Genomic DNA, 26,636 nt, shown 5'->3' with positions numbered 1-26,636 from the left:
TGCTGTGTATGGACTCTAACTGGAACGAACCGGCTCATATGGCTGCATTCCAGGAAGGCTTGTCTGATGCCATCAAGGATGAGCTAGTCCATGCAGAGCGGGCTTCAACTTTGGATGCATTGATAGTTCAGTGCTTACGTATAGAAGCTCATTTACAGCAACGTGGGAGCAAATGGCCCGTTGTGGAACCACCTGTGTTTTCTCGCACACGCATCATGCCACCGAGAATTTTCCAACCCACAGTTCAGGCTGAGGAGCCGATGGAGATAGGCGCACTCCACCCTCGTTTAACAGCACGAGAACGTTCGAGAAGGTTCCAGGAAGGCTTGTGCCTTTACTGCGGGGGTCCCGGACATTTTGCAAATTCCTGCACTCGGAGAGGGACTCGCAGACCTGTGCCCGAAACCACTCCTGGCCCGTCGGGAAACGGGGTAGGCCCGACCTCGGGGAAAACCTAGGTCGGGCACGTTCTACACCCCAACCCCAAATTGCTGAAGTAAATCCTGGCCCTCCTCGGCATTTACTTTTGGACACTCGTATATTTCTGCAGTCCCAGAAGGAGGGAATTTTCTTACGTTGCGCTGGTGGATTCAGGGGCTACAACCAGCTTTATGGACTGTGCTTTTGTTGAACATTTTGGAATTCCTTTGATTCCTGTGAATCCCCCATTAAGGTGGAAACTGTAGATGGGCGAGAACTCAAGGCGGGACCCATTCGCTTAGCAACTCAGCCAGTGCGTATGGTCATTGGGGATCATGAGGAGGCGATCAGTTTTTATGTCACCTCGAACCTCCATCTCCCTTTGGTGCTCGGAGTATCCTGGCTGCGTTTGCACGATCCGTTGGTGGCTTGGGCGCAGAACGCCATTTCGCTTTCCAAGCCTACAATGTGTGGACCACCTGAGGCATGTCTGCGCCAGCCAAGATATCGCCGCTCCTGCTGTCTCCATTCCTTCGGAGGTGTCGGATTTTTCCGATGTTTTCAGCGAACAGGAGGCAGACCAATTACCGCCACATCGTACCTATGATTGTCCTGTGGACCTGATACCGGGCGCTCCATTGCCCAAGGGGAGGTTATATTCTATGTCAGAGCCTGAGTTGGTTGCACTCCAAGAGTTTTTAGAGAAAAACTTAGCTCGGGATTTATTCGACCCTCCTCGTCCCTCTTTTGGCGCCCGTTCTTTTTGTTAAGAAGTCGGGAGAACTTCGTCTCTGTTGTGATTATCGACGCCTGAACTCTATCACCGTGAGGAATAGCTATCCCTTGCCGCTCATTCCGGAATTGATGGAGTGGTTGCGGAGGCTACTATCTTCACTAAACTAGATCTACATGGGGCCTACAACCTGGTTCGGATGCGCTAAAGGGGATGAGTGGAAGACGGCGTTTGGCACTCGTTATGGTCATTTCAAGTACACCGTCATGCCATTTGGTCTGACCAACGCTCCTGCTGTATTCCAGCACCTAATGAACGATATTTTCCGGGACATGCTGGATAGGTTTGTCGTGGTGTATTTGGACGACATTTTAATTTACTCCCGGTCCAGAGATCACCACCTTCAGCAGGTTCGTCAAGTGCTTCAGCGTCTTCGAGCATAAACTCTACGCGAAACTGGAGAAGTGTTTCTTTTTCAGTCGTCGATAAGAGTTTTTAGGGCACATCATTTCTCCCGAGGGCATTGCTATGGACCCTAAAAAGGTTGAAGCAATGTGTAGTTGGGAAGCCCCTCGTCGAGTCAAGGACATACAACGTCTGTTGGGATTCACCAACTACTATCGGACTTTTATCCCGGACTTTGCTAAAGTAATGGACCCCATAACTCAGCTCCTCCGTAAGAAGGTCCCGCTTTTGTGTGGGGCCCCCGCAACAACAGGCTTTTGACATTTTGAAGAAAGCGTTGTAGCTGAGCCGATATTGAGGCATCCTGATCTGAATCGTCCATTTGTGGTCGAGACCGATGCCTCTAATGTCGCTATCGGAACGGTATTGTTACAAGCGTCGAAAGATGGCGCGCCCCTTTTCCCATGTGCGTACTATTCTAGGAAGCTCACAGCTTCAGAGCGCAACTACACCATCTGGGAAAAGGAGTTGTTGGCCATTAAGGCTGCCTTTGAGACCTGGAGACATCATTTAGAGGGGGCTCGGCACAAGGTAGACGTTCGGACGGATCATCGAAACTTGGAACATTTGACCACAGCTAAGAAATTGAACCAACGCCAGATTCGGTGGTCGTTGTTTTTTGCCAGGTTCAATTTCTCCGTTACTTATGTTCCAAGTGGACAGAATCGGAGAGCCGACGCGTTGTCTTGGAAGCCCGAGTATATCGGTCCTGAGGATCCTCTTCCTCTACGAACTGTGTTACCAACAGAATCCTTGGCCGTACTGCAAGATCCTGTAGACTTGCGGGCTCGCATACGAGAGGCGCAACGATTAGACCCGTGGGACGCAGCAGAGAAGGGAAGAAGTTGGACCTGATTCCCATGGTCCTTTGAAGAGGGCTTGTTACGACATCGAGACTTGTTGTATGTACCCAACAGGACGCTTAGAGCCCTCATCATGACACAATGTCATGACAATCCAGCTGCTGGTCATTTTGGTTTTCACAAAACCCTGCACGTGGTCACCCGGACTTTTGGTGGCCTAGGGTTCGACACGACGTGTCTTCTTATGTCGCTTCTTGTATACAGTGTCGCAAGCGTAAAGCGGCATCGGGTGCGCTCCTGGACTTCTTCAACCACTGCCGACTCCGAGCAGACCATGGGGAGCGATCTCCATGGACTTTCTAATGCACTTACCCCTTTCGCCGGGTTGTACGACAGTGCTAGTGGTGGTTGACATGCTCACTAAGATGGCCCATTTCATCCCATGTAGAAGATTACCCTCGGCTCATGTTACTGCCCGGCTGTTCATACAACACGTATTCCGTTTACATGGCTTACCGGATAGAGTTGTTTCAGATCGCGGTGTTCAGTTCACCGCTCAATTCTGGAAAAGCCTAATGAACGCCTACGAGTACAAGTATGTTTAGCGTCGGCACATCATCCGGAAACCGATGGCGGGACTGAGAAGGTCATTGGCATCCTCGCCCAATACCTCAGGTGTTTTGTCAATCAACGGCAAAATGACTGGGTGACCTATCTTCCATTGGCAGAGTTTGCCTTTAACAATTCTTGGCACACCTCCACCCACATGACACCTTTTTATGCCAATGTGGGTTATCATCCGAGGTTTTCCCCTGTCAATCGCGGATTCTCCAGTTCCGGAGGCACGAGATTTTTTGTCGGAGTTATATGCAGTGCATCAATTAATTTCTAGACAATTAGAACGAGCGAAAGCTGATTATAAGCATTTCGCCGATCGCTCACGCCGGGCGACGCTCCATTGGCTGTGGGAGACAAGGTGTGGTTGTCAACGAAACATCTTCGGTCGATCGTCCGATTAGGAAATTGGATCGCTTTTATTGGTCCTTTCCCTATCGAGGCAGTTATTAATCCGGTGGCTTATCGACTCACTTTGCCGCGCTCCATGCGCATCCACCCTGTTTTTCATCGCTCCCTGTTGGTACCTGACACTCCATCGTACTCTCCGTTCTCCGGAAGATACAGGTTCTCCATCTAGGCTCAGCACTGAACCTGTTACAGATACTACAGTGATTGGAATCTATGATTCAAGATGGCTAAAGGGACGATTCCAGTACTTTGTGGGAAGACTGGAAAATGAAACGGAGATTCGCTTCTTGGCAGGATGTATCCAAGGTGCATGCCCCAGACCTTATTCGCACATATCACGCACAATTTCCATCAAAACCACATCCTGATCTGTCAGACTCGGGGAAGGGCCCTGCGGTGAGGGATAATGTTGTGACTGAAAGGATCGATCCTGCTGTGAGTTTTGATTCTGATGACTTGAGGATGAAAGGCTGGAGCCTGCTGAGAATTTGGAGTCTGAATTGTTAGAAGACACAGATGTGAGCCAGGGGATGAGAGGTTATCACACAGACATTCTTTCGCTCTGAACCTCGACCTCATTCATGCCTGCAATTGAAGCACAACATGAGTCAGAGGAATCGAGCGAAGAAACGGACAGATCGTGGCTTGATGCCAGAACTAGAAGGAGGCTAAAACGTCAAGCTGTGGGGAGGCATCAAGCCAGACGTTGATTTAGGGAGATTGACATGCCCATCTAGGTGTTTTATGGAGGCAAACTTAGTTAGGAGAAGGGCGAGTCAATAATTAGTACGTTGCCTCAAGGACTATAAAAGGACACAGCTGTGTGGGGAAAGATTGTCAGGAACAAAGTATCTGTTTGCGTGACGAGGTTTACAGCAGAGGCTCGGAGCTTTGAGAATTTGTGCCAGAACTGTTTTTGCTGAACAGGGCGTGTATATAATTGATGACAGTCGTTATCTTGTTAAACTCCTTTCTTTTGGACTTAAGTTTTGGAACGGCTGCTTTTGGTTTTGTATTGTTTGAACTTTGAAGGGGGAGCCATAACATGTTTTCATAGATTTTCACGAGTACAGGTATGCAGGTTTTGGCGTGTTTGGGTCTTTTCCTGTGTAAGATTGAGAGTATCTTGGCGATGTTTCGACGAGGTCCCACTCACCATTTTCAGGCTGGTGCTTTTGGCTTCATGCTTGTGCGAGCAAAGCGTGATCAGAGCTGCTGTCTCTCTATAAATACTGGTGGGGAGATGTGGTGTGCTGTCTCTGTTGTAAGTGGGCTGGTTGGCTATGTTGTTATTTCTTGATTGGTTGATGGAGTTGATGTTTGCAGACAAATGGTGAAGTGAAGACTATGATGAACAGTAGACCTGCTCTTCATAACTCCTCTCTGGATAAGGAGAGGATTTGGCATTGTCAACATATGCTCCAGACTGTTGCATCTTGTGATGAGGCTGCAAGATAACTGTCTTCAGTTGATTTAGAGCACTGGGTGTTGACAGAATAGCTATCTAGCTTAAACCATGGTCTGGGCCATCAAAAGGACATTCAACTTCTATGTTTCCTTTTCTAATCATTTGAAAAATTGGCTAACTACTTTTCAGTTATTAGGAAACATTTGATTAACACATTTGAAAATACAGATCAGTTTTCTTGAATCCTTAGTGAAAGAAGTTTTAAATACTTAAAGAAAAGGTTTAAGAACTTAAATATAATTGTTTTTGAAACAAACAACAAAAGGTTGATTAAAACTTTCAGTTTGAAAAGTTACAAATAGACATTTATTTATTAAATTTATTTGCCACCCATTGTACTGCAAGGCAGAACTAAGGGTCCAGATAGATTTGAAATAAGTTTACAATTAATTATAGGAGAACATATTTGTTTTTTGATGTATTTTTCAGCATTCAGCTGGGGTGGATTTTTAAAAATATATTTATATAAAGTTGATATTTGGGGAGAGTTGTACACAAGTTTTTTTTCTTTTTGTTGTTAATGTTGGATGTTTCTCTCTCTCTCTCTCTCTCTCTCTCCTTTCTTTATTTCTTTCATATTTAATTTTTGGTGATAAAAAAAATAAGTATATTAAAAATAATTAATTATAGAATCCTTCCCTTGGGAAAATACTTTTATTTTGAATTCTTTACAAAAATGATAGAATGGGACTTTAAAGGTTAGACATTAAATGAAACCAGAAGGAACTAAATATTACAAGTAAAGGAGAAATATGACTTACTTTCCCTGAAAATAAGATCCAACCAGAAAATAATCCCTAGCATGATTTTTTCAGAATGCTTGTAATATAAGGCCTACCCCAAAAGTAAGCCCAGTTAAGATTGTGAGTCCTTTGGGGTGGGGTGGGCATGGCCAGCACAGGAGGTGCTGAGCGTGCAAGGGCTGACAGTGTCTGGCAGCAGCTGCAACCTGCCAGCCAATGGCCGGCACACTTGGATAGCCCATATAGCACAGGTGAGTCCAAGCACTGCAACGCCAGCCCAGCCCCCCAAGCAACAGGCAAAGGCAGAGGCATGGGGAAGACACACAATCCAGGCTTCTGGACACACTGTGCAGCCACCTGCCCTTTCAAGGCTTTGGGCAAACAAAGACAGACAGTGGAATGGAGAGGGTGGGTAGCTTCATGACTGGTGTACTCTGGGCCTGCACAGCCTGTGCAGCACAAGTTGAGTCAAAGTGCTGCAACCACCAGCCAGCCCTCCTCCCCCCATGTGCACCCCCACCTAGAGTGCCCCACGTGACTCACCTCACCACGAAGCTGCTTCTATCGTCCGATAGAAGCGCCGTAAGGGCAGAGTCACCAACTGCTTCTATCTACCGATAGAAGTGGCCTCGTGGAGCACCCTGTGAGCAGCCACGCGTCGCCACGAGGCCACTTCTATCGGCTGATAGAAGCGCCCCGAGGCCAGAGTCACCAGCCACTTCTTTCGGCCAATAGAAGTGGCCTCATGGAGCGCCCGCCGGCAGCCATGCCTCGCCACGAGGCCATTTCTATTAGCTGATAGAAGCACCCCGAGGCCAGAATCACCAGCCACTTCTATCAGCTGATAGAAGCGACCTCGTGGAGTGCCCCACAGGCAGCCACACCTAGCCACGAGGCCACTTCTATCAGCTGATAGAAGCGCCCCAAGGCCAGAGTCACCAGCCACTTCTATCAGCTGATAGAAGTGGCCTCGTGAAGTGCCCCACAGGCAGCCACGCCTAGCCACAAGGCCGCTTCTATCAGCTGATGGAAGTGCCCCGAGGGCAGAGTCACCAGCCGCTTCTATCGGCCGATAGAAACAACCTCATGGCTACGCATCAGGTTCCCAACTGCAAACTCAATCACGTACTTATACCGTTGTCAGAGTAAATATCAGATGATCTCAAGATTCCTGCTGCATTTCTGCTTCATGAGCCAGCCGCTCTTCTTTGTCTCCTCAGATAGCCCTATTCCCCTCGCCCCAATTTCCCACTGCAATCACTTGGACAGAATGGGTCGCAGGAGGGTCGCTAAAGAAGCTGATTCCACCTACCACCTGCAATGGGCAGTTCCGGGCCCCTCCACCTAGGCTCCCAACTAAGGGAACTCGCAGTTTACTCAATTGCTCAACTGATTTCAAAGAGAGATCAGGGGGATCTTTGTGCCCCTTGCCATCCACTAGCATCGTCAAGGGGGAAGGTATGCTTCGAGGGGGAGATTGCTTTCCGTAAAACTGCAAGCTAAACAGCCCACCTTTCTCCTACCTACTTCTCGAGGTTTTGCTTGCAGCTTGACCACTGACAGGTGTTTGAATTCACCTTCAGCTCTCCCTTGTGTGGTTGGTGGGGTATTTTGGCATCTCTTGTTCAGACAGTGCAAGGGTGAGGGTAATCCACAAATAGTTTTGGCTTCTGCACAGACATTGTAGTCTGTGGCGTGGTTTGTAGGATGATTCCCTTTCTCTTATGTTTGGATGGGAAGGTTTGCCTCTGCTCAAAGAGCAAATTAGATAGATGGTTCCCTTTTAAAAACTACCGGGGGTGGTGGAAGCTGCCCAGCCAGTCTGTATTCTTAGGGAACTGACGGAGGGAATGAGAATAAAGAAAACTTAAAAGAGGGGGGGAAAGGTCCATGGGGGGGGAGGGGTGGCTGGAGTAAGAGGAGAGCACCCGACCATACAGGGGACAAGACCATGACCTGAAGCTCTGGGGCGGGAAGCAAAGCGAGGCATGGGGGAGAAAGAAACAATGACATCACCCTCCCGCTGCCGCTTCCACCCACTGAAGCCCGAATGACTCACTGACTTGCAGGACGTCGACGCAGCCGCTGTCAAGCAAAGGGATGCCCCTGCGGGATGGCAGGCAGTTCTTGTCGGCAGCGGGTTCTGTCCCGCTGCTGCCGCCACTGTTGTTGGAGATGGCGCTGGCAAGAGAGGTGCCACTGCCGGTGGGAACCGTGGAAGCTACAGGGGCAGCTCCCCCACCCGAGAAGCGGCTGAAATGCTGCCAATGGAGGAATGTGCTCAAACGAGGAATGCGCTCAAACTATTCCTCCACCCGCTGGAAGGGCCACTTCTCCACTACCACCCCACTGCGATGTCCAGCAGGGACTCTGGCTTCTGCATCTTGCCCAATGGCGGCACTCCGAATGCGGCATAAGCCGCAGCAAGGGTAGAAGGGAAAGCGACGATGGCGGAAGTGGCACAAAATGTCCCACTGCCACCGAGGCTGACATCCACGCTGCTGCCACCCGCCCGCTGACCTGGCCTGCAGCCAGCACCATACCCAGATCTGAAGCAAAGACATTTGGCTGGGGTAGGGAGCTCTCTGCGCTCTGCCATGATCGGCCGTTAGGAGCGGCTGGTGGCAAGGCATAGCTGCCTGCGGCACTCCTAATGGCAAGTCCACGCCCTGCCCTTCCTCCCATTTCGATGTTTTAAAATAGGCCTAAATTTTGAGGGAGGGTTTTAATTTCACCTCATGCCTAAAAAACATGCTGGGTCTTCCTATGGGGGGCGTATTGTTGGAGAAACACGGTATTTGCCTTTTGTGTTTTATAGTCCAATTCCATATCTACTATTGTGTTGAAATCTCCTAAAATGCATATATTTTCATACTCCAATTCCATTATTTTCTTATGAAGTTTGTCGTAAAAGTCTTCTTGATTCTCACTTGGTGGATATATTTCCACTAGTAATATCTGTTTACAGTTCATTGTTATTTCCACCATTAGCACCCTCCCGTCTTCATCTAAAAAGATTTGTTTTTATTGTATCTTTAATATATAATGCTACTCCTCTTTTGCTTTGTTGTGACAGGGAGGAGTATAGCTTCCTGTTTTTAGAATAGTGCAATACTCTATTATGTTGTTTTTTGATGTGTACCTTTTGTAAGCAATTATATCCAATTTCAATTTCTCTATTGAAAATCCTTTTTCTTTTTATTGCTAAATTCAGTCCATTTATGTTGATTGATATTAACTTTATTTCTTCTTCTGTGTCTTTATTTATAATAAGGTTTTGTTGCTCTTGTTGCTGTTATTCTCTTTCTTCCTTTGGTTTTACTTCTTCTCTTGTCATTCTTCTTGTTCTCTTTCCTCTCCTTTTTGTTGTCCCTCCCTTTCTCCTGCAGCTTATTCTTGACGTCTAATTTATCCCATCTCCCTCATTCTCTCTTCCTCTTGCTCTCTGAAATAATGGTCATAAAATTGCTCCACTTTTTCTATTGAGTCTAGCCTGTGTCTCTGTTCCTGCCAAGTCACCATTATTCCCTCTGGTATCAGTGATCTAAAATTAACTCCTCTTTTGATTAAGACTTTGTCACAAATTAATATTTCTTCCTTAAATCTTCTTGGGATTTGCTTCAAGACTATTATTCCTTTCCCTTTGTATTTCAATGGATCATCTCTTGCTTTCTGTAGGATTTCTGTTCTTATAGCTTTCTTTGTGAATCTCACATGTACCTCTCTTGGCAACTTATTTCTCAGCGCATATCTCATCTGAACTCTAAATATTTCATCTATATCTGTCATCGCTTTTTCTTTAGTCATCTCCAAAGCCCCTGCCAACAAGTATGCCATTATCTCTGCTAGATTTTCTCCCTTTTCTTCCTCTATATTCTGAAATCTTAAATAATAGTCAGCACGATCCATTTCCAATGAAATTATTATTTTCTCTTTACTCTGATCAGTTAATGTAAATCTATAATCAATCTCTCCTACTCTTTTTTCTGTTATTTCTGTTCTCTCCTCTATTTTTTTTGCTAACGTTCTTCATTTTTCATCATCAATTGCTGGACAATCTCAACCTTTTCTTCCACATTCCCTATTTTCTCTTCCACTCTTCCTATTCGTTCTTGGAGAAGCTTGTAGAATCATTTTAATCTCTGCTTGCAATGAGACTGCCTTTTCCTGTTGTAGCATGGCATCAGAGATCTCTATCCAGAGGGACTAGAAGCAGTTGAAGAGGAGGCAGAGGATGGCACAGATGTTGTTTTCTTCATTTTGAGATATTTAATTTTGTAAGTCTTTTTATAGTCCTTGTAGAGTTATAAGAGGAAAATCAATTATAATCTAAAGAAAGGTTGCAGTTGAGAATCAGTCCCTGTCCAGATTCTTTTCTTCAGGTTCTTCTATACCTGTGGGGGTGGTGGGATGCCTTAGGGAGGCGCTAAGAGACAAGGGGGTCGGCAGCAGGGCAGTAAGAGGTGGCGGGGGTGCTGGAGATGGGCCCCTCACAGGGCACAATTCAGGGGTTGGATTCTACCAGTTCGCAAGAACCAGCTACCGTTCCCAGTAGTTTGAAGGACTGGTAAAACGGACCCCTGGCTGGCCCAGCCTCTCTCTGTCTGTTCCTCTGTTCCCTGCTGTCAGTCCATATTGCTTAATAGAAACCAAAGATGTTTCAATGTGCTGGGAAAGATGCTAGCAAAGATGTTTCAATGTGGAAAAGGGCCTCTAAACTCATTTCAATCTGATGCATCAGGTCTCTCTCTCTCTCCTTCCCTCCCTCCCTCCCTCCCTCCCTCCCAGACTGGCTTTGCTCTACTTTCCTGATGTGCCTGCGGGGCCGGCGCTCCCTCCCTCCCTCCACATCAAGATCTCATTCTTTGGCTTCTATTAAAGGTTTTGTGGATGAAACATGGTCAAGACTATCAGGAAGCTCTCACATTTTGTTGAGGCTTTAAACAGGATCCATTGGACAGACCTCTACCCTAAAAAAATAATTTTCCTCAATGTGCCAATTCAGTGCCAATTCTGAAGAAGGCAAAACCAAAATGTACTGATAAATTACAAGAACACACAAAACACACACTTCCTTCCAACCTTGCTGGAACAGGTGATTGGACTAGAATAGATATCTCATCTTTCTCCTCCCTCCCTTCCTCCCTCCCTCCCTCCTTCTTTATTTCTTTTTCTGTCCCTTCCTTCCATCCCCCCTTTCTTTGTCCCTTTTTCTTTCTTCCCCTTTTCTCTTTCTTTTCTCTCTCTCTCTTTCCCTCCGGTGCAGCGGGCTGAATGGGGTGGACCTGTGGTGCCGGCAACTAGAACGCAGCAGTGGCAGCGTGTTTGAAAAGTAGAGCAAAGCCAGAGGTCTTTGTGTAATTTTTGCTGCAAGGAATCAAAAAAGCTTCTGGGCTGTGCACAAGAAGGGACACACATATCAATGCAATTCAGCAACATAAAATAAAGCAATACAAATAAAACAAATCAACAAGAATTGGCAAAGCATCTCTGATTAGATTCTAGTCATTACTAGAATCTATTCAGAGATGCTTTGCTGATTCTAGTCCAATTATCTGCTCCAGCAGGGTTAGAAAGGAATGTATGTGTTTGTGTGCATGGCTGTCAAAACTCCAAAAACAGGTCAAGTAGCTCTGGGGAGGCCAGTCATAAATTAGAACACTTGCTAAACAACTGGCTATTAAGTGAGGGCCACTTGTATTTGGCTTGCCAGTCACCTGGCCACGCCCACCCAATCACATGATCACCAAATAATGCCTACCTGGTCATGTGACACCAAGCCACACCCAGCAAGCAAGCCACACCCAGCCAGTGATGTGACCAGCAAGCCACACCCACTCAGTCACGTGACTAGCAAGCCACGCTCACACCCACCCAGTCACATGACCAGCAAGCCACATCCTCAAATTAGGCCATGCCCACAGAAATTTGAATCCCACCTCTGGGTAGGGGGGCACCAAGGATGAGTTTGGAGCACCAAGGGGGCAGTGGACCACTTTCTATACCTTAATCCAAGTCGTGTTTATAACAAATTATAGAAAAAAGGGAAAATATTCTTTTTATTTTCCAAGAGCTACACTGTTTTAAAACAAAAGTTCTCAGTCTTCCACTCTCTGTCTGTAAATAAAGTAACTTTTTCTTTTTTTCCTCATACTGTCATGGTCATGTAATTCCCTTTCTCCCTTCTGTCTTCTATTTTCACTTTGGCATTTAGGTGGCACTGTTGCACTTACTTCTCTTTTCTCCTTTCTGTAGCAGTCCCTTATTATTTTAAATTCTTCAAAATTTATAGTTAAATACAGGAGAATAAAAAAGTCAGAAAAAAGGGAGTCCAGATACCACTTCTCACTCTTTCTTAATTTAGTCCAGTAAGTTCAACAAGTCCAGTCCAGTTTCAAAGTTGCCATTCATTCACAAGTCCTTGATTAGTAACTTCCTTTCCCAATTTGCAGCAGAAAAAGCTTTCCTCGCTGCTTTCTTCCAGAGGAGTGTATTAACCACCACCACCTCTATTTTTGGCTCTTCCCTTCACCCTCTTCTTTCCAGGGGACTCTTCCTTTAATGTATAAAAAAAATGTTGTTCTCACTCAGCAGTTCTTTGGTACTTCTTCCTGTCGGCAGCTGTTCCAGCTTCACAGCGGCTTGCAGTGGCCACTTTCCTTTCCTGACAGCTTGGAAGGCTTCCTCTAGATCAGCTAGGGACTTGGTGGTGTTCCTGGGATCAATGGAGCATTCCCTCCTCAATTATTGTTCCTCTGAGACAATTTAGGTCCAGATTGGACCACCAGCAGTCAGGATATTGATGGATCCCCCGGGGAGCTCTGGAGAAATCCATCATGTTGCCACAACATCAGCTCTGCCCTCTCTGGACTTAATTTAAAAGTCTATTAGAGTTTGGCTGCTAATAAGGTCAAATGAATGAATGTATGGATTAATGAATGAATGAATTAATTAACTTTGTTTCTCTAATGATGTATCGCTATTAGCAAGAATGAAATTATTTTGATTAAGGAACATTTCTAGTGCTTAAGAAAACCAACCTTTTGTTTGCAGTCTGAAAATGTACTGTCATTCTGAAATAATTGTTTTCTTTCTGTTGTTCTCTTGTGGCAGAAGTGACAGTGAGATCTCCAAAAAGGTCCACCAACCATGTGAGGCGAGCAATGCCACTGAAAGATGGGAATCCTGAATATCGTTCATCCAATGGGCCCCCTATAGGAATAAAGAAAACTTAAAAGCTGGAAAAGAGAAGATTTTAAAACATCTTCAGACAACTTAGAAATGATTAGAAAGAATGAGACCTGATGTACACATACAAGTGGCAGACTGAACTGTAGTACTTTAAGCTATAACTGAGGAATACAGAAGATCATGCTTTTAATTGTTCTCAGGAGTGGGATTCCACTGTATAACAACCGGTTCGGTGATCACGTGCTTTGCGCACTCTGCGCACATGCTCCACATTTTAAAAAAGCCCATACTTACCTTCAACTGTAGCCTTTGTGACTCAAACAGCTAAGGAGCGGCAAACTGCTCTGCCGCACGAATCAGCTGTGATCGAAACAAAAGTAATAAAGCACAGGAAAGAGCAGGGGCGGGCACGTTCAGAGCCAGGTGATCATCAGAACAAGAGGTTCACCCGAACCTGTCCGAACTTGTAGAATGCCATCCCTGGTTGTTCTCCTTGTAAATATTTTTTATTTCATAGCAGACAAAGGGTATAGTTGTCCTCAAAGGGCTGATCTGCAATTTTACTTATGTTCACAATAAACATTATTCAAATCTTCCAACCACCCCTTTTTCTAGCTCTAGTATGAAATGACTCAATCCATTCATGACACAAACGTACATATACAAATATTTTTCAAATCAGGGTAACTCATCAAAGACATATGAAATCAAAGGATCTCTAACAACTAACCTGTGAAATGTAATGTTCCCTTCACAAGCTCCTTTCCTGATACCTCTTTCTTCAGTTGTTTGTATTCCTCTGTTAGTAGTTCAATATGTTCCACATGGAGGATCTTATCTGCCATTGAGCCAATTTATATTTGGACAGATTACTTGTTATTGTTAGAATATTTAAGAACAGCAGAACATCCCAAAAGAAGAGTTGTCAGTACATTGACTGTATTGAGCAAGGTATGAAAGAAATTGTATATATTTAATTTTTTGTCTCCCATTTGTGAAAACCATAACTCTTTACATAAGGGACTAATAACTTTTAGGAAAGAGGAAGGAACTAGCTATGGATTCTGTTGTCCTGCTTCAAGATGTTATGTTGAGAGAAAGAAAAGCAACATTCTCATTTTTATTCAACTATTGCTAAAGAACCAAGTAGAATTATGATTGTGCTGACCTAGAATGTATACTCAATTTCTTTTTCTTCCATTCAATCATGTCAATTTCTCAGAGATTGAGTTAACAAATCCCTGCAGTTGTCTAGGCAAGGTTTTTCAGATGTGATTTGCCATTGCTTCCTTCCTAGAGTTGTGAGAAAGTGACTGGTCCAAAATAACAGCTGGCTTTGTGCCTAAGGCAAGATTACAATTCATAGTCTCTAGTTTCTAACCTCATGTCTTAACCACCACACCAAATTGGCTCTCCTATACTCTACATTACAAAGTCCTCAATTTCAAAATGAAAAATTTGATTAGAATCCTGTAATTCATTCAGTAACGCAATATCCCTATTCAGTATATGAATAGAATTGAATCCATTAAGGGTATAGATGCTTAGGTTCCAAATGGATAAGATTACTTAAGATACTATTTAAAGTTCTATCTTAAACAATTCTGACTTTGAGGGGAGAGGGAAGAGGAGATGAAAAAATAATAATAACTTGTGTATATTTAAACAATAGATGTGGATTCTGTATTACATATTACCTTTCAGCTCTGCCAACTCCCAAACTTCATGAGCTATCTTTGCAGACAGTGCCAAAGGATACTCAACAAGGACATGCTTGCCAGCCTCTAGGAACTTCCTTATAAAAAAGAAAGAATTTTATATTTCCCTTATCTGTGTATAGATTATCAGCAGCCTTGGAAAATTATCATATTATATCCACTTTGGCCTTCCTCTAAGTTGGGGTCCTCAAACTATGGCCTGCGGGCCACATATGGCCTGCCGATCCAATGTATCCAGCCTGCGGAGTAGTGGGATTCAGCCCTGCCCCTCATCCTGCCCCTTGCCCCTCTCCTCCCAGCCACTCCCTGCGTGGCCGGTTTTTCCTGGCTGACAAGGGCCCTGGGGATCAGGTGCCTCATCTACTGTAAGGCTGCACCACCCGCATCGCCCTCCTTCAGCCATCACTCTTATCTTCCACCGTCCACCTGTACTTCCCAGTTCATTTCAACAGTTCAATGCTCACCGCACCACTGCTGCCACAAAGGTAAGGTTGAAGAGCACAGGTGGGCCGGGGGAGTCCTGCTGGCAGAGTGGTGATGTTGCTGGCGCAGCCACCTGCTCCTGGGCCGGAGGGTGGGTAGGTGAGCAGATGCACATGGCTTTCCTCATCCCAGAAGCAGCAACTTCACACTCTCCCCTCTCTGCTAGCAGCCTCCCCCTTCTTCACATGGGATCACCCACTAGCTTCACATTGGATCATCCACTTAGGCCAAGGCAGCTTCAGGGAAGAGCCAGGGAAGGCTCTAATGCCAACATCTCTTGCACGCTCCTCTGGCTCCCCACCGCCACCCTGGCCGCAGTCTCAAAGATTGGGAGAGCTGCGCAGGAAGAGAAAGGGCAGCAAAACTTGTAAGATTAGAGACGGGAGAGCAAAGCAAGCAAGTGAATGGTTGGCCTGCCGACTGGCCTCTATTCCCACTCACTCCCAAGGCAGCCCTCTGGAATGGCAGTGGCAGCACATGTGACTGTGAGAGGAAGAGAGACTGGGTGAGACTGACACTTTCTGGCTTCCCTCGTCCCTGTGCTCTCACCCAGCCTTCGCAGAAGCAAGAAACAGACTCCTTGCAAAGAAAAATCCCTCTTTATTTACACCTTAGAAATTAACTGCATTCACCAACAGAAAGTCCAGGCAAAAGTCCTGCAAGGAGTTAACTGAAGCAATAGTCCTTATCAGCTTGTTATGATAAATGCAAGACTGTAATTTCCCAGCTGAAAGGCTGCAAATTAACTAAGAGAAATAGACAACCTCAGTTCTGGCAAGGCAGTCTTTGTCACATGAAACACACAAGGAGTAAACTTTCTAGGAATGCAAACACTTGTCTGTTACAACCAAACCATTCCCTTTTCCTCCTATGTATTCCCCAGCCAGGGAGGGGCCATTTAGTGTAATTTGTTTTGCTTCCTGAGCCAACTCATTGTCCTCCGTTGTTCACCTCTTCTATCTGCTCTGCATATACACGCATCTGGAATGGGCCCCAGCTGTTCCTCCTCCTCACTCATGTCTGACACCAAAGGCAGATGCCTTTCTGGTGGCTGGGAGATGCCGGATGACCTTGACTCTATCTCTGTGTCCGATGCTGAGCATCTATCAGCGTCTTCCCCAGACTCCAGAACTGGCCCAAGTTCTTCATCATCTGAGTCTGCCACCAGCTCCACTGGCAGCTGGCGGGCCACAACATTCAGAAGCATCAAGCTCACACTCTCTCCTTTCTGCTAACGGCTGCCCTTTCTTCACGTGGGATTGCCCGGCAGCAAGAAGGGAGAGGGAGAAGGGGCAGATGCTAGCAGAGAGGGGAGAGTGTGAGGAGAGTGCCAAGGCAGCCCTCCCCTCCTGCTGCTTCGGGCTCAGAGCTGTAAGCAAAGCTAGGTTTCACCCCGGCAGCTTCTCTCTATCACAGTGCTTTCCAGATGCAGCTTACAGCTCCAGGCCTGAAGTGATGAGAGGCAAGGGCTGCCTTGAGTCTTCAAGTTTCAGCGACAAGAGACATGTTATTTTTGGGAAGACCGGAGGATTGCCCTGCCTCCCCGCTGGCCAGCTGGTCTTCAGCATGTGGCTTGTCAGCCTCCAGAAGTCAGATTCCCACCACGCAGCACCAGTTCAGGGGTTCCTTCCTCAGGCATGATATTCCCCTCTGAAAAAAAAATCGGGGCCGGCCAAAAGAGACCCCGCGCCGCGAGCCAAGAAATCGCACACACAACACCAACGCTACACACCCTTCCTTTCCAGCCGGTCACGTGTGGATCAGCTCCAGAGCTGGGCAGCTGCTTCCCTGGGGGCGGGGCCGAGGCCGCCGCCCGGGGAGCGCCCGCTGCTTTCCCTCGCCAGGGCTGAGCGGTGGCGTGTTGCACGGAGAGACGGATGGTCCATGGCTGCCCAGCTCCCTTTTCCTGCCGCTCAGAGGCCTCCGCTCGCACCGCCCAGGCGTCCGGCTGGGGCTGTCAGGAGTTGCTACCGCCGGCGCGGCTCCAGTCCTGCGTTGCCTTGGGAAGGGAAAGGCAAAACCGGGAGCTGCTGCGCCTGAGCCTCCGGTGCCGCTGCTGCTGTTGCAAAGCGCCGCTGCGGCTCTTCCTTTTTGCCTTTCCCTTCCCGAGGCAATGCGGGACTGGAGCCGTGCCAGCGGTAGCAACTCCTGACTCAGGGGGCCTCCGAGGGGAGGGGAAGGAAGAGAAGAAGGGGGGGAAAGGGGGTGGGCGATTTCAAAAAATCAGAATTCCGATTTTAATCGGAAGAATATCATGTCTGCTTCCTCCCACTAGGGGACAGAAAGTGAGGGACAGGGAGAGGGGGAGAGAGAGAGAGAGAAAGAGAGAAAGAGACAGAGAGAGACAGAGAGAGACTTGTTGATAGTAAGTTCCTTGGGGCTGAGAAGAATTGCTGCAAAACTGAGTTTCCTGAAGTGAACCACTAGACTCCTAAACAACTTAAAAAATGATCTAGTAAAAAGAAATGAGCAATATGCAAACAAAAGCAAATAAACACCCCCAGGAGCAAAGCAAATTAAAGTTTAACATATGTGTATTGTTTAATGGATTGCTAAATTGGCAAAATGGATTGCTAAATTGGCCATGCCACTCACACAACCACTTAGCCACACCCACCCAATCACATGACCACCTAGCTATGCCCATCCAGCCGGTCTAATCCCCCAATAGTCTGAGGGGTCTTGAATTGGCCCCATTTAAAAAGTTTGAGGACTCCTGCTTTAAGTAAACATATTTAAACCACAACTATAGATACTAGACAGCAAACACCAATATTCACTTTATAATATGTGTAGTATATATTATATAGTATATATATTGTAGATAATGAAAGCAATTCCCAATAAGATGCATGCATATTTAATCTGCTACTTTTCTACTTCCATAATTTTGAAAGCTGGGAAAAGGTACAATTTAAATATTGTGATATTTGATTTGTATCTGAATATAAAGCTAATTTTTTTTTCAGAATTTGGTACTAAAATGTAAGTGATGGATACCTAGTTATCAACTTAAATTATCACCTGTTTGATAATACAAAAAAATGTTAGTGGCTTCTATTCTGTTTTCCAGTAGATAAAAAAAATCTGTATGCCTCGCAGAGAATGAAAATAAGATTTTTAAAAACATGCGTGCACCTGCACATACATCTATACACAAATAATAAAACAACCCCACCAAGTGTTTTTAATTTTAAGTCTATTTTGAACCTTTTAATGGATTCTAACTGTGTTAATAGACTGTAATTATTTGAAAGTTATAAAATCCCCCGATTATCTGGAAAGTGATAAAAAAATTGGAAATAAACAGCAATTTGCTGCTCTTTAAAATTTGGCCTATTTATTTTTGTGGTTTTTAATGAATTTTTATCTCCCCCTTGGCTATTTTGCTGTTTAGAATGGCAACGAATCAACGAACATTCTAATGGCAATTTGATATTAAGAATTTAAAAGGCAATACCTTACACTCTCAGTGTGGTTTTGGTTATCTGTACTGATGATGGCAGCATGGATCTCGGGATTGTCTAGAGCTTCTTGCAGACTAATTTGCTTGACTTGATAAACTTCATTTAGAGATCTTCTAATTTTAGCAGAAAAAAGAAAGCAACTCTGAGAAAGACTTTCCTGAGAATTCCCAGATTATAAAACAGCAGCAGGAGAAGTATTAACATCTTAATGGTCATATCTAGAAGGCCCTAATTGAAGTTGTCTTTTAAGTATGGTTTCATTGGGTTGTTGCATGTTAACTTTGCACACTGATAATACGGTCAATTAATGCCTCTCTTCTTTGGCCTACTGACTTCAATTTCAAGATACTGTTCTGATCCACACACTATATGAGGTTAAAATATTAAAAAAGAATAAGGTTTCTAACAATATACCTCTCAGGTTATGGAATTGTTTCTGGGAGGACTTCACAAGTAAACTTGATAAAAAATATCATCTTATTCTACATAGTGTAACTTTTGTTTAGTTTTAAAATTGAAAGGCAGCTTGATTGCTTTAGCAAAACAGTAGCAACTGAAAATTCAAAACAGTTGCTTCAAGTTTGAAAAAAAAGTTGCTCTGGATTTGAAATTTCAACATTTTTGAAAATGTTTTGACCTAATAAAAAGGTGTTACAACATTGAAAAAGTGTAGAATGGTTCAGACGGCCTATCCGAAAGCCAGAGCAATTTTTCCAAATTTAAAACAAATTTGAAATAGTTTGCATACTATTAGCCTCCAATATTTGGAGTAAATTAGCTTAATAACTAAAAAATACAATTGTTTTCATTCAATGGAAATATATTACAAATATTTGTATGAAAAAAACAAGATGTGTGACTTCTAGCAGAAATGTTCTCAATGGTGATATATAGAACACAGTGCAAGAGTTTAAAAATTCAGGCACTACTTTGCATTAAATGAATCACATTGCTTAACAACTATTTCTATGTTTTGCCATGAAACTCACTCAACTCTGCCATTATATTCTGATTCTGAAATGGATGTTAACATTTTAATTAGGAAATGAGAATAAAGCCATAGAATTCTAAAAACCATGGGACTCCATAGTCAAGACAAGACATACATTTGTCTGACTACATCTTGTTAAATTAAATAAATAAACAGGCCCCTCTCACCTAGAAACAAATCCCAATAATTTAAGATGCTCAGCAGGACTGGAAGGCAAAGGATTTAGCAAATCTCTGATTCGTACAGATCCAGCAATTCCAATTCCAATCACTACTGTTCCAAACATTGCCAATTCTAGATGAAAAAAGAGAAAAGAAAGGAACATTAAAAAAAAAACTATGAAGAAGTATCTGGCTTTTGATCTACTGCTAAGGCAAGCATAAAAAAACAAAACCAAGAAACACAATTTAGGCAAATGCAATCATTTGCTTTTAATGGTGAAATTGCATAACTGTAATTACCACATTCTTCTAAGCTTTGAATATCTTTTCCATCTTTTCAGAAGTGTTTTCCTCCTTTTATCTCTTTATATTTTTATCAATAAAATAACTTTTTCTTTTTAATTTAGTACCCCATTTCCTGTCAATTTACATATGGAGTGAAATGGATAAGAATAGTTTCTATATATTTTCTGGATAGCCTTTATAAGTAGGCATACAAAATTCTTTTTTAATTTACTTAGCTTGCCTAAGTGTTACCCATCATTCTTCTAAAAGATGGAGAACATTTTTATTCATTAAATTCTTCAAATGTGTGAGGAAAATTGGCCTAAACGGCCAGCAGCATGCACAATAAGTAAAACACATCAATCCACAAATAATTGTCTATTCTTGGTTTCTTCAATATTCCATCCATTCCTCCACTCTGTCAGCAATTAGCTGGATGAGGTGAAGCAATAGTAAAAAAAAAATCAAGTGGTCCAAGAAGAAACATAGAACATGGACAGAAGTACATACCTGGAACAAATAGGGTTGGACCTCTCTTGAATTGATGTAGGTAGGTCACAAAAGTGTCTTTCCTACATACAGAAGATATGATAGTGACAAAACTAACATTATTCAGAGATGAGTCCTGACTTCTGTGTCCTAGAGATAATCTTACATACTTTAATCTGCTTCAGCTAAACACAACTAACTGACTTGTTATCTCTCAGAAACAGTACATGGGTGTCAAACAGAAATTCAGTTTAAAAAAAAACAGGACACAGTTCTAACGAAAGTGTATTTGATTAGCTGAAATATATCTTTACTATTTTTTAATGTTCTTTTTCTTTAAAAATCATGAATTCTGTTCTCTATAATACTATAATGATATTATTCTATTATACCATAATAAAAACAGGCTGATTTCAGAAAACTTCATTTTTCCCAGCTGAAATCCCACTTCCTTCTTCATTGAAAATTTTTCTTTCATAATAAAACTTTCAGAAATGTTGGTTAATTGGAAATCCCCCCCAACAATTTCTACTTGTTTATCAATTTTTAAAAAATCATGGAGAATTATGCTATTATTTTTTATAAAAGACATCTATCCTACCACTCACCAATAGCTTAATATATTGTTTAAATCAACACACAGTTTACTGTCTCTTTTATCAGTGGGAATTTGCTGTTAGTTTTTATAGTCACAGATATTTGTGACTAACTCAATGTTCAAAAGGCAACAGTTATGTTTTTTGAATAATTTTATTCAATACTAGTTTAAAGAGATTGGGGTGGACGAGGTTTGCCTTCCAATCAATTGTGACTCCTGGGACTGCCTGGACTCCCTTTAATTTTCATTCTACCATGGATACTATCTGAAATCAATTATTTCTTTTCCTGATTAGCTATATTCCACAAGAGATCTTTCTTTTTTATGTATGTACTACCACATCTATTCTGCTAGCTTAAGTGATGTCCCATTTTCCTCTTATTTATTTATTTATTTATTTAACTTGCTGCCCATCATTTAGATTCTACATACATACCAGTCAGATGTTGATGTTTACCTTGAACCTTATAAAATCATAGAGTTTCTTTATAATACAAACTGTTCTATAACAAGAAATAAAACTGCTGTTAATACAGATAACAAAATAACAGCGATGGAAGGGACCTTGGAGGCATTCTAGTCCAATCACCTGCTCAAGCAGGAGACCCTTCAAAGAAGTGTTTCCTTAGTTCTTGGTTGGTTCTTTCCTTAGTTAGTTTCTACCCGTTGTTTCTTGTCTTGCCTTCTGGTACTTTGGAAAATAGATTGACCCTTCTCCTTTGTGGCAGCCCCTCAAATATTAGAATACTGCTATCACATCACCCCTTAGTCCTTTTTTTCCATAGACTAGAAGTACCCAATTCTTGCAACCGTTTTTCATATGTTTGAGCTGCCAGCCTCCTAGTCATTGCTCTTCTCTGCCCTTTTTCTAGAATCTCAACATCTCTTTTATATTGCGGTGACTGAAACTGGATGAAATATTCAAGTTGGTCTTACCAAGGTAAAGAGGTACTAACACTTTAAGTGATCTGGATTCTATTCTTCTGTTACTGCAACCTATGTAACTATATCAGTATCTTTAATACAAATAGGTCTTTCTGGAAACTACATGACAATAAAAAGATCACTGAGATCTTATATTAGAGAATAGAAAAATCAATGGTTTATATTTTGCTTTTCAAATGTTAGCTTAATGTTTATAGGTATTCCTCAACCTATGACCACAATTAAGCCTGGAATTTTGGTCACAAGTTGTTGCAATGCTAAATCAAGTCATCATATAACACAAGTTTTTATGACAGTCATTAAGCAGGTCACTGCAGTCATTAATTGATTTGCATGGTTATTCAGCCATTCATGTGATTGTAAGTCCAAATGTAGTTCATACAATTTTTTTTCAAGTGTTTACTGAAAAATGGCAACATTTGAAGATTGCAATCATAAGACCATGGAATGCAACAACCAGTTGTAGATGTGAGCAGGGGTGGGATTCCACCGGTATAACAACTAGTTCAGTGATCACGCCCTTTGCGTGCGAAAACACACTTCATGCTCATTCATGCCAAACACTGCTCCATGCACGTGTTCCGCATTTTTTAAAAAGCCCATACTTACCTTCAACTGCAGCCTCTGTGACTCAAACAGCTGAGGAGCAGCAAACCGCTCTGCCGTGTGAATCAGCTGTGCTCTAAACAAAGGAAATAAAGCACAGGAAAGAGCAGAGGCAGGCAGGCGAGCCCACATGCTTGTTGCAGCAAACCAATTTGGAGCCAGCAGATCATCGGAACAAGGGGTTCGCCTAAACCAGTCTGAACTGGTAGAATCCCACCCCTGGATGTGAGCCAGTTGCCATGTGCATGGAATCAAGCAATGCAGGAGTAATGCAGTGGTCATAACTTGAAAGACAGGTTTTAAGTAATTTCAAGCCCAACGTAATTTCAAGTGATTATATGATCTGTCATAACTTGAGAAGTACTTGTATTGGTCTTTTAAAGTATTATGATCTTTCAGCTTATCTGATTTAAATTCTTCATAGAATTACACAATAGTCCCTAAACTTGTCAGAGTAGTTGGATTTCGACTGAGTAACTTTGAATGAAGGGTACTTTTATGAGTAAAGACACTCTGTACTATTATGTTCACAGACTTCTTACAGTCTTTCTCTGAAATACAAACCTTGTTTAAAACTTTAAAAAACAAATTTAAAAAGTAAAATGTATCCTCTTGGTAATAACAGTAATTCTGTGTAGGCTTTTTAGCAATGATACAAAAATGACCCTCTGGCCTTCTTTGAGGATGATTTTTTTCAACCTCTCTGGTATTGTTTACACTGCAGCTCATTCCCTGGTAATGTCTGTCCCAGCTTAGTTTTGGAGCCTGCTTAGTTTTTTTCAAGGTCAGTTAGTGTAAGCCAAGTACTGCCCCAAGACTTTTAACTCTTCTTTGCTCTTATTCAGTTGATTTAGCATTCCTTAGTCTTAAATGCTTTGTTGCATTGAAACAGGATTTCAGCATTTAGCTGTTGTTCCAACAAGGATCATCATACAGTAATTTCTGCTGTATATTCATACAAGATAATTGCATTTATAATTTACCACTCACTTACAATATTTTAGACATACAATTCCATTCAATCTCAACCTGCACATTGACTATCATATAAACATAATTAATGTGCAATGTCCATAAAATGGCTGCTGGAGCATATGTAGTCAGTAAGAAAAAAACAAAAAACGTTGGGGTGAGACCCCGGCTGAAAACCTTTGATACCCCCACCCACCCACCCACCCACCCCCCGTTGGGAGAGAGAAAGCAGATCCAAGGCCTGCAGGGGCTGTGAAGAGTATGAAGTGGACAATGGGGTCTTTCAGGGTTTGAATAATAATTGACGAAGTCAGTATAGCAAAGGCTCAGAATGAACAAAGACTTGCAACAAAAGTCAAAGATAATAAAAAAAGTTTCTTCCAACATATAAATAAAAAGAAAAAAATCAAGGAAACAGTTGGTCCACTAAAGAGAGAAGATGGCAAGGAAGTAACAGGCAACAGAGAGAAAGCAGAACTGCTTAACTCATTCTTTGCATCTGTCTTCACGCAAAAAGAAACTATAGCTCCACCCATCAAAAACATAATTGTAAAAGACAGACCAGAAATAAAAGTTAAAATAAACAAAAAAATAGTATGAGAACACCTGTCTGATCTTGATGAAAACAAATCACCGGGGCCTGATGGATTACATCCCAGAGTTTTAAAGGAGCTGGCAGAGGTCATCTCAGAACCACTGCACCATATCTTTCAAAAATCCTGGAGCACTGGGGAACTACCAGAGGACTGGAAAAGAGCTGATGTGGTTCCCATCTTCAAAAAAGGTGAAAAAAAACAGACCCAGGAAACTATAGACCAATCAGCCTAACATCAATACCTGGGATGATACTGGAAAAGATAATAAAAAAACAGATCTGCCAACATCTAGAAACTACTAAAGTAATAACTAGCAGTCAGCACGGGTTTGTTAAAAACAGATCATGCCAAACCAATCTTATTTCATTCTTCAACACAGTGACTAAATTAGTAGACCAGCAAAATACTGTGGACGTAATATATTTAGATTTCAGCAAGGCATTTGACAAAGTAGACCACAACCTACTTCTTAGTAAGCTAGAAAAAAGTGGAATAGATAACACCACCACTAGATGGATTTGCAACTGGCTGGCAAACTGTACTCAACGAGTAGTCCCTAATGGGTCTAAGTCTACATGGAGGGAAGTAAGCAGTGGGGTGCCACAAGGTTCCATCTTAGGCCCAGTACTCTTCAATATCTTCATTAACAACTTAGATGAGGGAATAGAAGGGGAACTTACCAAATTTGCAGATGATACTAAGCTGGCAGGAATAGCTAACACCCAAGAAGATAGGCTCAAGATCCAGATGGATTTTGACAGACTAGAACACTGGGCCATATCTAATAAAATGAAATTCAATACAGAGAAAAGTAAAGTCCTATACTTAGGCAAGAAAAACCACAAGTACACATATACACTGGGTGAAACCAGGCTCAATAGCAGTAACTGTGAGAGGGATCTTGGAGTCTTAGTGGACAACCAGCTAAATATGAGCCAGCAGTGTGCAGCAGCAGCAAAAAAGGCTAATGCAATCCTAAATTGTATTAACAGAAGGATACAATCAAGATCAAGGGAAGTACTAATACCACTCTATAAAGCCTTAGTAAGACCACACCTAGTTTTGCATCCAGTTTTGGTCACCACATTATAAAAAAGATGTTGAGACTCTAGAAAAAGTACAGAGAAGAGCAACCAGGATGATTAGGGGACTGGAGGCTAACATACAACGAACGGTTGCAGGAACTGGGCTTGGCTAGTCTAGTAAAGAGAAGGACCAGGGGAGACATAATAGCGGTCTTCCAATATTTGAGGGGCTGCCACAGGGAGGAAGGGGTCAAGCTATTTTCTAAAGCGCCTGTAGGCCAGACAAGGAATAATGGATGGAAACTGAACAAGGAGAGATTTAATCTGGAAATAAGGAGAAACCTTCTGACAGTGAGAACAATCAACCAATGGAACAGCTTGCCCTTGGAAGTTGTGGGAGCGCCATCACTTGAGACTTTCAAGAAGAGATTGGACTGCCATTTGTCAGAAATGGTGTAGGGTCTCCTGCTTGGGGGCGGGTTGGACTAGATGACCTACAAGGTCCCTTCCAACTCTGATTATCTGTTCCCATAATGAGTAGTCTAAATGCTCCATTATGGTCATAAGTGAAGGATTGCTTATGAATTCTTTCTATAATGTCCAGAATGTTCAAAAGATTCAAAATGCTTTCCAGTTTTTCCTTAGCTGTCAAGAAATTTACCAGGCCCTTCTTTCCAGCCATCTCTATTTTATTTTCTGCATGGCTTTCTTTTTAGCTGTTTTTCGCTCCTTTCACTTTCTATATTTTTTTCCAGAATTATTTCAAAAATGTCTCTTATTCACATAAAGTCTCTTGTTATTATTTTCCTGATTGCCTAATAATCACTATAAAGTGTTTCAATCTTCATCAGCTTCTTCTTGATAATGTCTGAGTTTTTCCTCCAATTCTTGCTCCAACAAATTCTTGAAAACTCATCATGATTTCAGCTATCATTCTGACTTCAAAATTCAGCATGACAGATTATGACAGATTGATCATAAGATGTCAAAATCAAATGCTGCATGGATTCCTGAAAGGGCAATTTTTGCATAGCAGTTATAAACTACTTGATTTCCACATATAAACTAGCTGGAAATAAAACTGGCTTAAAAATATATTTCTGAATTTCAATCCATTTCTGTTTGGCCACTTTGATAGCCTGAAGTTTGACCTAGGTTAGCCTTTCTAATTTTTTATACCCTGGAGGAACCATCAAAATAATTTGAGTGGGTATAGATGTAATTAAGAATTACAGGTTTAAATTACATAGCAGAAAACATAAAACATTGACCATGTAAAGTCTAACCCAAACTTTCACTTCCATATAAAGGTGAATAAAGCGGGATCTTATACACAGCAATGTTTACTTCTTTCAACCAACATTATTTCTTTGCAACATAATTTTTTTACAGATAGTTGAATTTTATATTAACTAATACTCCAGAAGCAAACCACTTTTGTATTATGACTA

The 26,636-nt window shown here is 42.7% G+C and overlaps 1 protein-coding gene across 7 annotated transcripts in view; it reads right to left on the bottom strand.

The window, feature by feature from the left end:
* Window positions 1–26,636, bottom strand: part of BLVRA (biliverdin reductase A) — a 49,288-nt gene that overhangs the window by 5,871 nt on the left and 16,781 nt on the right. Inside the window, exons 2-8 of one of the 7 annotated variants that reach the window (XM_087945053.1) lie at window positions 24,841–24,941; window positions 20,465–20,526; window positions 19,676–19,802; window positions 18,511–18,630; window positions 14,547–14,644; window positions 13,580–13,687; window positions 12,699–12,870 (exon numbers count right to left, since the gene is read on the bottom strand). In XM_087945053.1, the coding sequence (XP_087801179.1) occupies window positions 12,699–12,870; window positions 13,580–13,687; window positions 14,547–14,644; window positions 18,511–18,630; window positions 19,676–19,794 (617 nt within the window). In that variant the 5' untranslated portion in view covers window positions 19,795–19,802; window positions 20,465–20,526; window positions 24,841–24,941. Of the gene's footprint in view, window positions 1–12,094; window positions 12,374–12,698; window positions 12,871–13,579; window positions 13,688–14,546; window positions 14,645–18,510; window positions 18,631–19,675; window positions 19,803–20,464; window positions 20,527–22,595; window positions 22,666–24,840; window positions 24,942–26,636 lie in introns of those variants that run through there. The other 6 variants (XM_087945052.1, XM_087945056.1, XM_026682818.2 and 3 more) reach the window with 6 other exon arrangements.

Source organism: Notechis scutatus, chromosome Z (genome assembly GCF_049901735.1).
Source record: "Notechis scutatus isolate UNSWTSFEM ecotype Mainland chromosome Z, rNotScu1.2, whole genome shotgun sequence".
NCBI classification, from domain to species: domain Eukaryota; kingdom Metazoa; phylum Chordata; class Lepidosauria; order Squamata; family Elapidae; genus Notechis; species Notechis scutatus.
The sequence above is the reverse complement of the archived record's forward strand: the minus strand, read 5'-3'. Positions and strand labels throughout refer to the sequence as shown.